Source organism: Aricia agestis, chromosome 7 (assembly GCF_905147365.1).
Source record: "Aricia agestis chromosome 7, ilAriAges1.1, whole genome shotgun sequence".
Lineage (NCBI taxonomy): Eukaryota > Metazoa > Arthropoda > Insecta > Lepidoptera > Lycaenidae > Aricia > Aricia agestis.
The window spans coordinates 12,002,192-12,015,586 of NC_056412.1; the positions used below are offsets into that span (position 1 = coordinate 12,002,192).

The 13,395-nt window shown below is 32.1% G+C and overlaps 1 protein-coding gene across 1 annotated transcript in view; it reads left to right on the plus strand.

The window, feature by feature from the left end:
- The first annotated feature begins 1,497 nt into the window (after positions 1 to 1,497).
- The window catches only part of LOC121728934 (delta-sarcoglycan-like), a 36,244-nt gene continuing 24,346 nt past the window's right edge, over positions 1,498 to 13,395 (plus strand). Inside the window, exon 1 of the mRNA XM_042117274.1 lies at positions 1,498 to 1,648. Coding sequence (XP_041973208.1) covers positions 1,566 to 1,648 — 83 coding nt within the window. The 5' untranslated portion in view covers positions 1,498 to 1,565. The remainder of the gene's footprint in view (positions 1,649 to 13,395) is intronic.

Here is a 13,395-nt window from a genome sequence, read left to right on the forward strand (position 1 = left end):
GCATGCGCGCCCACTCGCACCACCCCTAAACCTTACGACCGCCTCTCTTGTACAAACATTATCTGAAAATTGAACCTTCCGAGCTGAGCGCAAAGTGTATTAAACGTAGATTCGTCATTGACAAAAGTTTAAAGCGCGACGTGTCCTCCTGTTCTAAATCAGTCATTATGTTCGAGCAGGAGGATTAAAAATGGTTAAAGCGGTACTCGGATGATACGAGCTTTTTTTTATTTTTAAATTTGTTCGGATTGGTACATTTTGTACTTTACTTCGAGGGTTTAAGGTGCATTTCAGATTGCGGGTAGTAGACAGGATAATCGAGAGCAGGAGCGGAGTAGTCAGTCGGTGGCGAGCCTCGGCAGCGAGTGAACTCGTCCTGCCGCGGGCTCTCGTAGCGGCCGCGCTACGCAACTTATTTCGTAGCGGCTCTACGACTCGCTCCTCGCTCGGTTCAAGTGTTCAAACATAAGAACAATTTTAAATTATTCAGTAGTGATCGGATGTAGATTCAGAACAGGTATTGTATAATAATTTTGTACGAATATGTTTATTTTTTTAATTAGTAATTTTGACGTATATTTTTATAATTCGTTCTCGTAATAAACATGAAATAATTATATTTTTATTTAATTGTAATATGACATTAAACACGATTCGACGAAATATAAATTGTTATTTGGAGCGCGTCGGATTCCGAAAATATCAGCCGGCTCTGGCATGTTTGCGATACCGTACAAATTCCTCTTAAATCACACAGTAATTTTATTTATTAGTCACATTTATTACCGAGTATAAATTACGGCGTATATTGAAAACGAAGCATTCGTTATTAGAGTCAATATATCGGTTCACATTCTCCAAATCCTGCAACAAATATATCGCGATAATATTTAAAGTATCTTTAATGAAAGTTTATATTAAGATGTTAGCAGATACACCTCGATGATAAAGAAAAGTTTGTATCCCCACCTCCTTGTCGATATCACATAAGACCGCCTCGATCCTTCGCCCCGCCTTCACTCGAAAGGTAAATAATACTTATGTATCGATGCGTACATATTTACTTTGGAACTCGACAAAAATTACTCGTGGATCGAGACCCGATACCGTACCGGTCCTCACATCTCTACGTTTGCTTGCCCGTATATTATTCTGTTTCAGTAAGAAATTATTTTCACGTTTTTTTTAGCGTTCACACTCCAAACATGCTACGTACTCATTAAAAATATACGCATCCGAAGTTATAATGTAGAACAAGTTTTTAATATACGAACTTCGGTGCTCCTACATACCTACAAGTTTCTGCATCCATCACTGAATATACGTTAAATAATATATTAACAAAGTTTTAACTGAAATGAGTATCGTATAAAACTTTGCAGCTCCAACTTGGAACTCCGGCAAGCTCTAACAAGCAGACCATCAGAAGTTGTCGAGCGCGGCTTAGCGGCGGGCACATAATTCTGTGAGCGCGGTCACCGGCGGGCGCCGGCCGGACGGCTCCCGACATCCGGCCGCAACACATGTGAGCCGGGTTCCGCCGGACACCGCCGGGCACCGCAGCCATGGAGTCCAGCTCGCTGGGCCGCGTGCGCCAGCCGCCCGCCCCGAGGAATCACATCGTCTACACCGACCAGAAGGGTCGAAAGTGAGTATTGCAATTAATTAAACGAGCAGCCTCTAAAGCAAACGAATGGCCGCTATTATTACTCTCGATTTAGTCGAACAAGCCGAAGTTGAACTCTGGAACTGGAACTCAATGGCCGTGAATTTAGTAATCTTCATTAATTTTAACGGAAAGTTCGCTGCGATGTTTCGTTCTCGCTCCACAGTAAATCGTCTAGCGGTTCTCATTAACGTCATTTATTCGTAACGTTAAATACCTGTTGAATTATCTAGGACGAGGCAAATTAAATTTTTAAGGCGATTTATGAGCACGACAAGAATACTTTAACATAAAATATAGCGAAGTGGAACTTTTTCAACTCGGCGACTTCACTAGGAGTAATTTTTATCGGAGCAAAATGTATGGAATGACAAAATTTACTTCGTGTATAAAACTTTATATAAACTACGAGATGACGCGGGTCGGGCTGTAAAATTCACATTTTTATGAGAGGTGCAAGACTAGCGGTATTTTAATAAGTAGTCTTCTAAACTAATTATAGCACATAGTTGAGATGCTTCTCTATCTGCTATCTTTAATGAAAATAGGTTTAAATAAATAAAAGTAGTAAATGAACAAGAAAGTTGTGTTATACGATTAATTTAACTACTTAAATAAAACTATTAAACTTCACCGTCGTAAAATCACATTAAAAGCCGAAAGAGTTCTTTAAATATGAATGTAGGATAAAATTTAAATAGAACTAAGGCAATTTCGCGTGAACTATCACTCGAGTAACTCTCATATTGCGTCTCACCTGTGAGTAAAAACTCTCGTAGATTATAAGGAAATTTGAATAGAAATGGTCTGTGGGGTAGTGTGTGTGAGTGCGAGCGGCTAGTGGCGAACGGCGGGCGGACAGCGAACTTGTACACCTGTACAGTTCCGGTAGTCACATTTTCGCGACAAGGTATTCACATTTCGAGGACGACGAAGTTGGCGTTATCGTGTTTAAAATAGACCGGGCTCATCTAACTTCGTGATTCAAAATGGATGCGCCAAATAAATGTGGTGTTGTGCTTTAATTTCCTAATGGTGTTCGAGATTTGTTTTGTGCGATGTTTTGTGAAATATAATCTCCTATTATGACGTGAACGTTATTATTTTGTCCTAAAAGTGTCCTGTAAACCGCAGAAGTTGATTTCTTTTCTACTACTATCTAGTACTAAGTTCAAATGGCCACCTATATCATTGAAAGTCAACGGGGCTATTTTTATACTTACATTGCCCGCAACCTCGTGACATTAAAAAGTGTGGGATCTGCTCATGTTATAGTTTAAAAACTGTCCTATGTCCATTCACTGGACCGAAAGTATACCAACACTTTTCATCAAAATCGGTTCCATGGCTCGCAGGTATAAAAACTAAAAAGGCAACATAACTGACACATTTTCACATTTATAATAATAACTAGCAACCCGCCCCGGCGTCGCACGGGTATAAAATCCTTTACGTGGTCTATTTCTTATCTGTGCCAAATAACATAAGAATTGCTCCAGTAGTTCGCGAGATAGGCCCTTTCAAATAATTTCCGCCGTTTTTTCCACATTTTCCTCTATTTCTTCGCTCCTATTAGTTTTAGCGTGATAAAATATAGCCTTCCTCTATAAATGGGCTATCTAACACTGAAATAATCATCAAAATCCTTTGCGTAGTTTTAAAGATTAAAGGGAACAAAGGGACATGAGGGAAAAAAGCGACTTTGTTTTATAATATGTATAGAAGAATATAATAATTTTTTTGTCCATGTAATAATATAATTTATAGTAATCTGAAATACTTTATAATAAATTAAAAAAACATAAAAATACGAAAGTATCTGTAATCTCTTCACGTTTAAGCCGCTTAACCGATTGGGGTGCAATTTGGTATGTAGATACTTTAAATCCGAGAGAGCACACAACAAAGATTAGCTTTTATACAAATAAATAGTAATATTAAGATACTATTCCAACGGGATAAACCAATAAAATGTGCTTAAAAACTGTACTAGATGTTGCGTAACTTCCTTGCAATACAACGTAGAATGCAACTACATTTTATTTTAATATAATAAAGTCGAATGTGCTGAACCACAAAATATTATATCGTGCAGATATATTTCAATAAACTCGCACAGACTTTGTGCTCACCAATAAATTGTAGGAATTCTGGAATTCAGGTTGATTTAAAAAAAATCCTTAAATGCTTTTCATTTCAAAATTCCTCGATTCCCGGGTATGGCGTTCAATAGAAAAATAAAAAAATGGCCAAGTGCGAGTTGGAATCGCGCACGAAGGGTTCCGTACCATTATAGAGCATAAATATACAAACATGTGTTTTTTGTATGGGAGCCTCTCTTAATTATTTATTTTATTTAAATTTTATTATAAATTATTAAAATATAAATACAACTGAGTATTTTGTAAACATTTCAAGTGTCTACCTATTGCCAGTATTGATATCGAGCAAAACATAGCAAAAAAATTACGTTTGTTGTATGGGAGCCCCTCTTAAATATTCATTTTTTTTGTTTTTAGTATTTGTTGTTATAGCGACAACAGATAATAATAATAATATAATAATAGTAATAAATAATAATAAATTCTTTATTGACTTAATCGCTACAACAATCCTATGAAGACTCTGACACCTAAACTAGGCTAACGCCCGTATCTCAGGAGTCAGCGGCTTCTCCCAATTTTTAAACAAAAAATAAAGAAGTTTAAAACATATCACTAAAATAAGTAAGTATATTATAAATATAGGATTTATATATTATAATACATAAATAAATAAATAAATATAGATGTTCAAAAAATAAATAAGTAAATAAATAATACTATTAAGTTCACAAAATACATTATGATATAAATTTAAGTACCTACTACCTACACACAGCCAATATTTATATTAAGTATATTATTACATTAGTTAAAAAGATCTTCTGTCTCACAATAGTTTAATGTCAAGAGCCAGGTCTTGATAATTGATTTACATTCGCGAAGAGAAAGGGGATACAAGTTTAATTTTTTGTTAATTTTATTGTAGAGAAAAGTTGAAAGATATGCTCGTTGTCGCCTTGCAAGTGTTGTGCGAAAATTAACTGTGGGGAGTATATTTAGTATACGACGCTTGTTTCTGCAAATTTGTGGATCGAAAGGGGTATTAGCATGTTGTTTGATTATTATATTATAAACAAATAGCTGCCTGATAGTGACTAGCTCACACTTTTTATATAAAAGTATGGTGGGATACCTGTAGGGTCTAAAAGTCATTACTTTAAGTAAAGACCTTTGGGCTCTTTCAAGCTGAATAAGGTATGACTTGCAGGCTCCACCCCATACACATACACAACTTATTACTGATTGCGCTAGCGCAAAATAAACGGTGCGGAGGGTTTCAAAATCAGCGGCATAGCGCAGCGTTTTAAATGTCCAGATTAATTTACGAGTACGTGAGGTTATAATTTCAATATGGGGAAGCCAGCTCAATTTACAGTCCAGTTGGACACCAAGGTATTTTACAGTCTCTAATTTTGTAATATTGGTGCAAGCACAAATGCTTTCTTCGATACAAGTGTGTATTTTAATATTTATGTATTCCACGCGAGAATTGACAGTTTGGAACTGTAAAAACGACGTTTTGGAAATATTTAAAGTGAGTAAATTATCTTTAAGCCATTGAGCTACTTTCTGCAGTCCAGTTTCGGCATTTTTGTGAACCTCAGTCCAAGTGTCCCCATAGAAAATTAAAGCTGTGTCATCAGCATAGGTAAATATCTTGTTTTTAATTAAATTCATGTTACATAAATCATTTAAATTCAAGATATACACAATCTGTGAAAATTTCAGAAATGTAGCTGTAGCGATTTTTGAGATACAGCTTGGTGATAGACAGACAGACAGACAGACATCGAAGTCTTAGTAATAGGTCCCGTTTTTACCCTTTGGGTACGGAACCCTAAAATGGTCGGAGTATTTTTTTTATATGTAAAAATATATTTTTAACATTATTATATTTTATTACCATGAAGTATTACATAATACATAGTAATCCATACTAATATTATAAATGCGAAAGTGTGTCTGTCTGTCTTTCTGTTACCTCTTCATGCCCAAACGATTTTTGATATTATGTTGATACTTTGAGTCCCCGAAAATTACACAGGATACTTTTGATCCTGGAAAAATGTACGGTTCCCTTGTGATAAACGAATTTAGGCGCAAAGGAGTTGCGGGCATCATCCAGTTTTAAATATGTGATAAAAATTACTTACTATAGATATTTATAGCAGGCGAATTAATAAAGGGTTCGTTTCTTCCGATAAAATAATAATCTAATAATCGGCCAAGTGCGAGTTGGACTCGCGCACGAAGGGTTCCGCACCATTATAGAGCAAAAATAGTAAAAAATTGCGTTTTTTGTATGGGAGCCCTTAATTATTTATCCATACTTCCATACTAATATTATAAATGCGAAAGTGTGTCTCTCTTTCTGTCTGTCTGTTACCTCTTCACGCCTAAGCGGCTGAACCGATTGGGCTGAAATTTGGTACAGAGATACTTTGAGTCCCGGGAAAGGACATAGGATACTTTTTATCCCGAAAAATGTACGGTTCCCGCCGCGATAAACTAATTTTGGCGTAACGGAGTTGCGGGCACCGTCTAGTTTTATATAAATATTATTATTCATTATTAAAGTATAAATACAGCTGAGTATTTTGTGTACCATCGAGGAAGTTGTGCAATGTGCAGGCTTGGGAGACTTAAATGAAAGATGTTTTAGTCGCGACTGATCTTTATTATCTTACTTAATAATTAATTAAACTAACTTATATAGGAGGGAGGTGTGACATACACTACACCTCCCCCGTTTTTTAAAAAAAAAAAAATTACTTATAGATATAATTTTTTTTTATTAAAATACTAATGTTATATACTTTCTAAAATCATATGTACTCAACAATTTTTTTTATAAAATTTGCTTTTTTTAATTTCTTATTAATACTTACTGAAAACTACAATAATCTAAATAATATAACCTTTTTTAAATTATAAATAACAATAAATACAAATCTGTGCTGTTTTCCTAAATTTAAATGACATTTTAATTTAATTGCAATACCTTATGGGTGGTTGACGATGTAATTTTTAATACACAAAAATATTCAATAATAATTAATTTGAACATTTTCTCACTATTTAAATACTTAATATTTTTTCACATGGTTACTTTGCTTATTTTTTTTACACTCCTTAAAATATAAACTCTATAATATCTCCTTTACTCATTAACTAATGAACTTTTATAAAACCTCTTTAATTACAAAAATGCAATCTTTATTCAATTCATTGTCAAATATTCACTATAGTACTCATAAAATATTATATACGAAACCTTCTGAATATTTAAATTAATAATAATAATGTTTTATCTTTCAATATTTTATATTATGTAATAATGTAATATGATTATTAATTCTATTTTAAATTCATTTTCAGTAGGTATCTATTTCACCTTCATTTTATAGTCATTCGTCTTATATAAATAATAATTGTCTTTTACTATATCAATATTTTACTAATGCCCTTGATTAGTGGACTGGCCAGTCACTTACATTTGACATTGTCGTTTCATATTTAGGTAGGTATACCTTTTCCTTTATATATTTTTTTTCATCATTTATACATTTTATGTATATCATTTTCATAACATTTCTGGTACATTTTATTTTTATAATATTTTTATTTATAGTCGACTCTTTTATATATTTTAATGGTACATATTTATTTTAATATACTTCATGTGCGCACTTTTATTTGGTACAATACATTTTATTTATACACCATTAAACGGGACCTTTTTTAAGACTAACCACCAAAAAAAAAATGTCTCCAACCATTTTACTTAAATGAAGGATTGTTCCCGCCGAGCATGCTCTAACTACCATTTACTTTTGTACCATTATGTACCATATTTAATACCAAGGTTCTTTTAAGGCTACTTGACCTCCAACTATTCTCACAGAGAAAACTCGTTTACACCATGATCGAATGAAGGATTCCCTTGCGTATTTTATTAAAATGCTCTCAGCATTTTTTTTTCTCAATATACGTAGCATTTTAGCTACTATTTTATAATGCTCTATGGCATTTTCAAACCTATTCTATACCTATTCCTAACAAACAAACCCATTCCATAATTTTATGCAATCAATATTTAAAATATCCTTAACCATTGGGTGATCAGGCCAACAGCTACCAAACATTTTAAACATTGATGCAACCCTATCGACCTAAAAACAATCCTTTTCAATCAAATACCTTCTATAACACTAAAAACCTTTTTCCTTACTTCAAAATAACCATTTCTATACCTAAATAATAGCTTTCAGCTATTTGGCAACCCAAATATCACATTCCTAATCCTTGCTCACAATAATACGTCATATCTCGTATGAACGTAAATATTTTAAGTAAATCCGTGTCAGTCATATTATCCAATTAATTTCTTAGAAAATATAGCTAATCAACTTACTAAAGTGGTTAAAAAGAAATTAATACATTTTCAAGAATTATTTCTCCTTGTCTCTATTTCATAACTTCACCAAAGTATATGAGAAAAAAAAATGTTTATTTTACATACCGTAACTTACTTTTTTTTTAACATATTGTTATCTAAGTACATCTTCTATTTTTGTTTCTCTTTCTCTACTATTTCCCTTATATTTTACCTTTCACATTAAGATTTACAAAGTAACCATAGAACCAATTCAAAATAATTTTAATTATAATTTATTTCTCACTTCTTAAATCTTACTGAATTTAATTGTGTTGGAATACATAGCAACATAACATTCTATTTAAATCATAACAAATAATCTCTATCACTTAATTTATTTTACTCACATTAAATTATTTACTATTGTACCTTTTATCTTCCTCGCCTTCATTTTAAATGCCTCTTTTGTATATAAATTAAATATTAGAGTTATTTTTGTTTATTAATTATTATTATTAATTATTATTCTTTATTTTTATTATTATATTTTTCTTTAATTACAAAATTACCTAATCATTTATAACTTCTAAGTTCGAATTAAATTGAATTGATATAGGTACATAGCAAAATTACTTTTTTTAAATTAATTACATCTTTATTAAACCATCACCTTTTTATGATTTTTTTTTACTTTAATTAAATGCACCTATTATAATAGTTATTTCAAAAACGCCTCATTTTCTTAACATTTTAAAATATTATTATTGGTTAAATACAGTATACCTAAATTTTTATATGAAAATTGAAATTCTTTTATACTTATGCATAATTAAGTTATTGGGCACTGTATTCAGTTATTATTTAATTTGAAAAAGTCATAAATTGACAACTAAAAATAAACCAATGTATAATTATTAATTATTAATAACTATTGAAAATAAATTTCAAAAGGAATCCATACTTCCTAATTAATTTTGAAAAATCAAACTGTTAATAAGTGATGAGTTTATAATAATATATTTTATAAAATTATAACTACCTAATTTAGAAAATTTTGAGAGCGACTAAAAAAATCATTTAAGCAAATTAAATGTTGTATGTTTAGATTATTTAGTTAGTAGTAGCAGAAAGATAATTTTATTCTATTACAAATTTTATAATATGTTATTTAAAAACATACTTTTTAAACTATTAGTTCTGAAAAATTTAATAAAATGCATGAATGCATGCTAATTATGATGATTGTAAATTTTGCAACAAAGTACTGGAAATAAATTACTGGAACCATATTCAAACATAAATATGGACTGCGCTTACATGACATATTTGGATGCATAAACTCATTGCATCACATTTCTTATGTTTACCATTGTACCAAATATGATGCACGAAATGTTATGATATTGTTATGCGAAACCAAAATATGATGATCTCTTTTGGACCACCCATATTGTAGACTGTACTGTAAATGTAAATACATATTGTTATTACCTAAATTTGGTTCCCGTGACAAAAAAAAATCTTTGCATTTCAAATAAAAACAAATAAATTATATATTTTACATAACTACTGACCTATTTGAATCTTTGACTACTTTAACTAAAATTTGAAAGATAAGGAATTACGCACAAATGACAAAAGATTGTTAACTATTGAATAAATCAAAAATGATTGAAAATAAGGTTATTTTGGTTCAATTAATTACTTATTTAAAATGGAATATTTTGTGAAAGGTTTAAATCCCTAAAATCTTTCATAAAAGAACCTGTTGCTACGAAATATATACCTTTTTTTTTTTAAGGAATTTATATTGATTAAAACCATTTAAACAAAAATTATACTTGGTTTGTACCAAGAACCCTATGAATAAAATATATTTAGCCGGACAAACAAGCTACTCCTTTTGTAAAGTCGGTTAGAAAAGTATCTACTTACATTTTGTTGCGCGAATGCTGAGTTGGCACCGCGGACATTTGACGCTTTTCCCGCAAAGGTGTTGCTTACCGTGGAAACTTACCTGAGATGTTACCTACCTGTTTTAACCAACTGCGCATAATATTCTATTAGTTATGAGTTGCTATGTATTCCTCTATACCAAAAACAAAATTAAGAACCCTTCAACTCTACAATTATTTTTTTTTAATAATAATATCTATGGACGCTTCACACCACGTCAGTCCGGCCCCGTGGTAAGTACCTGAAGGACTTGTGTTACGGGTACCAGACAACGGAAATATATTTAATACTTTTATACTATACATATATTTAAGATTTTTATTATATGATACACATATTTAATACACATCCATGACCCAGGAACTTAGAAAAACTTTTTGTTCCGTCGGCGGGATTCGAACCCGCGACCCCCGGCTTGAGCTACCAACAGCCCACCAACTGAGCCACAGAGGTCGTCGAAATTAACACTATTGTTCTACACAATTTCCTATTTTTGAAATTCTTTTGTCATACTACACACAGTATTCATGTATTATTGTACTGTTACATACTTTTAAAATAAAATAAAATTTTTGCGCTACTTATACCAAAATATTTACCATACAAAAATTCATCGTCAACACCCTATTTTTAAAATTTCTAAGTTTTGCTTTACACAATAACAGCACCAAAAACGCATTTTAGTTTAGAATATTATTCCAATTATCATTTTTTTTTGACATTATTTTCTTTAAACTTATAAATTAACTTATTTTCCAATAATTTATTTTTTTAAGTTGCTTAAGTTGCAGAGTAATACCATTAATCATTTATTTTTTATTCTCAAAACATTAAACCAGAAAAATTACTAAAAGGTATTCAAAAAGACTTAATTATTGCCAATACGTAATCTCCAAAAATCCTTTCCAAAAATAATAAATTATAATTTAATTAGGATAATTTGATAATAACTGATATGACCATTAAAACACAAAATAAATACTAGTGAATGTGTTAAATATCAACATCAACTACCTATTTGAAAATTCCAATGCCATGCAATGTCAGTTATTGTAAAACATTATCAAAATATTACCAATTTTATAAATTTCGCACAAACTTATTTATTTCTTATAGCAATCTGACTTTCCATTAATTAATAAACTGTTAATTTCTTACTTTACCTACTTTTATCAAATTCTTTATTTCTAAAAAATTATTGACTTTTATTCAAAATTACATGAAATTAAATTGCCTAATAATATATTATTGAACTGAACAAGCATTTTGTACTTTTTAGGTACTACAACAATTACCTGACTTTTGTTACTTTGCTCAAATTCTATTATTATTTAAACGGAACTTTCTATGATATTTTATATCAACATAAAATTTAAATTTTGAAAACTTGTAACATAATTAATTATCAATCTTATACATACCGCTGTAGTTACAAATACGACATATAATTTATATATTAAAATTTTGACATAAAACAACAGCTGGAATGGCATTTCTCTTCCTCGTCTCTCTGTTCTCCCGGCTGCATCCACTTCCGACACGAGCATCTCTCGGCCGCCTGCTCTACCTTCCTCTCATCCGACTCCAACATCTCCCGGCTGCCTGCATATTCCTCTCATCTGACTCCATCAACTCCCGGCTGCCTGCTTTACATCGCCAATCCAGTCTTTTTTTTTTGTCGATATTTATTTTTCAGCAGCTATTCTTTTTTTTAATGGATATTATTCTTGCAACTCTTTTTTTTTTCTTTTTTTTAGTTAAAGTTCTGATTTAAAAATGTTCATTTTTTTTTCACTGAGTTATATTTTTATTTTGCACTTTTAACAGATTTGCATTTATTTTAGTCTCTACACTATTTAGTAATATTTTTAATCCTACACTATTCCTTATTTAACTAACTAACGGCCGTTAATTTTTATCAGTTCATATTTTCACACACATTTTTGAGTCAATGTTAGATTCCAATTTTCACTTAATAACAGTCTTATCTTCGTAAAATATATTTTTAGTCCATTTATTTATTTAAATTAACTTCAAAAGCCCCTGTACCCGCTGCGCAGCGCTGCCCCGAGGCAGCGCTGGCAGGGTCGCCATGCAATGTGCAGGCTTGGGAGACTTAAATGAAAGATGTTTTAGTCGCGACTGATCTTTATTAACTAACTTAATAATTAATTAACCTAACTAATATAGGAGGGAGGTGTGACATACACTACAGTTGATTCCTATGCAATTGACAGACCAACGTTATTTGGTCGAATATGTCAATTCAAAGTTAATTGTGATCTGTCAGCTGGGTTTGACGTAACGCAACCAAACTACTTAGGTCCCCGATTTGCATAGGAATCAACTTCTCTGATAGTACATTTCAAGTGCCTACCTGCTGTCATCATTGATATCGAGCAAAAAATATTTGAAAAATCACGTTTGTTCTATGGGAGCCCCCCTTAAATATTTAATCTATTTTGTTTTTAGTATTTGTTGTTATAGCGGCAACAGAAATACACAATCTGTGAAAATTTCAACTCCCTAGCTATTACCGTTCTGGAGTTACAGCCTGGAGACAGACGGACAGACGGACAGACATCGAAATCTCAGTAATAGGGTCCCGTTTTTACCCATTGGGTACGGAACCCTAAAAAATAAAAACTGCAACTTTTTAAGTAGCTCACATAATGAAGTCAAATGTAAAATAAACCTAACTCAAAACCTTTCCAAAGTTCAAAGCATCGCATCGCAAAAGGAATTCCAGGTAAAAGCAAAAGCTGTTTTGCGTCGAAACACGTCCTCGCTGAATAAGTAAGAGTACAAATTGATTTATTGAAGTTAAGAGTTGCGCCGGAGCACACAGATACAGCGGAAATAAAGACTACTTCACGAACAGATATCCTCGTACGAGATTTACGGGGCACCCCGCCACCTCGCACAACTTGTATGGTAATTTTATGTCCTAGATATATTGCTACATTATATGTATCGTCAATTCTTTGTTAGTGAATTGTGAGTGTCGATGTTATTTTACTCTGGTCGTAAAATTCTTGTCTTTGTAATTTTATAAAGTTACCAAAAATATTGATCCAGACACGCGGTATGGTGTCAAGCCAAGATCAAGTATTTTACAGAACTGGCGAGCAGCTAAGAATCGATGGTTCTGTCTGACGGTAACAGCTCATAATGAATAATGCCCTTCCAATCCCACCACACACACAGCATCACCTTGTTGCGAGTTAACCCGGGTTTCGCCACAGTCTGTGAAGCCTGACCGGCCTTTGACCACGATCTTTTTCGCACGT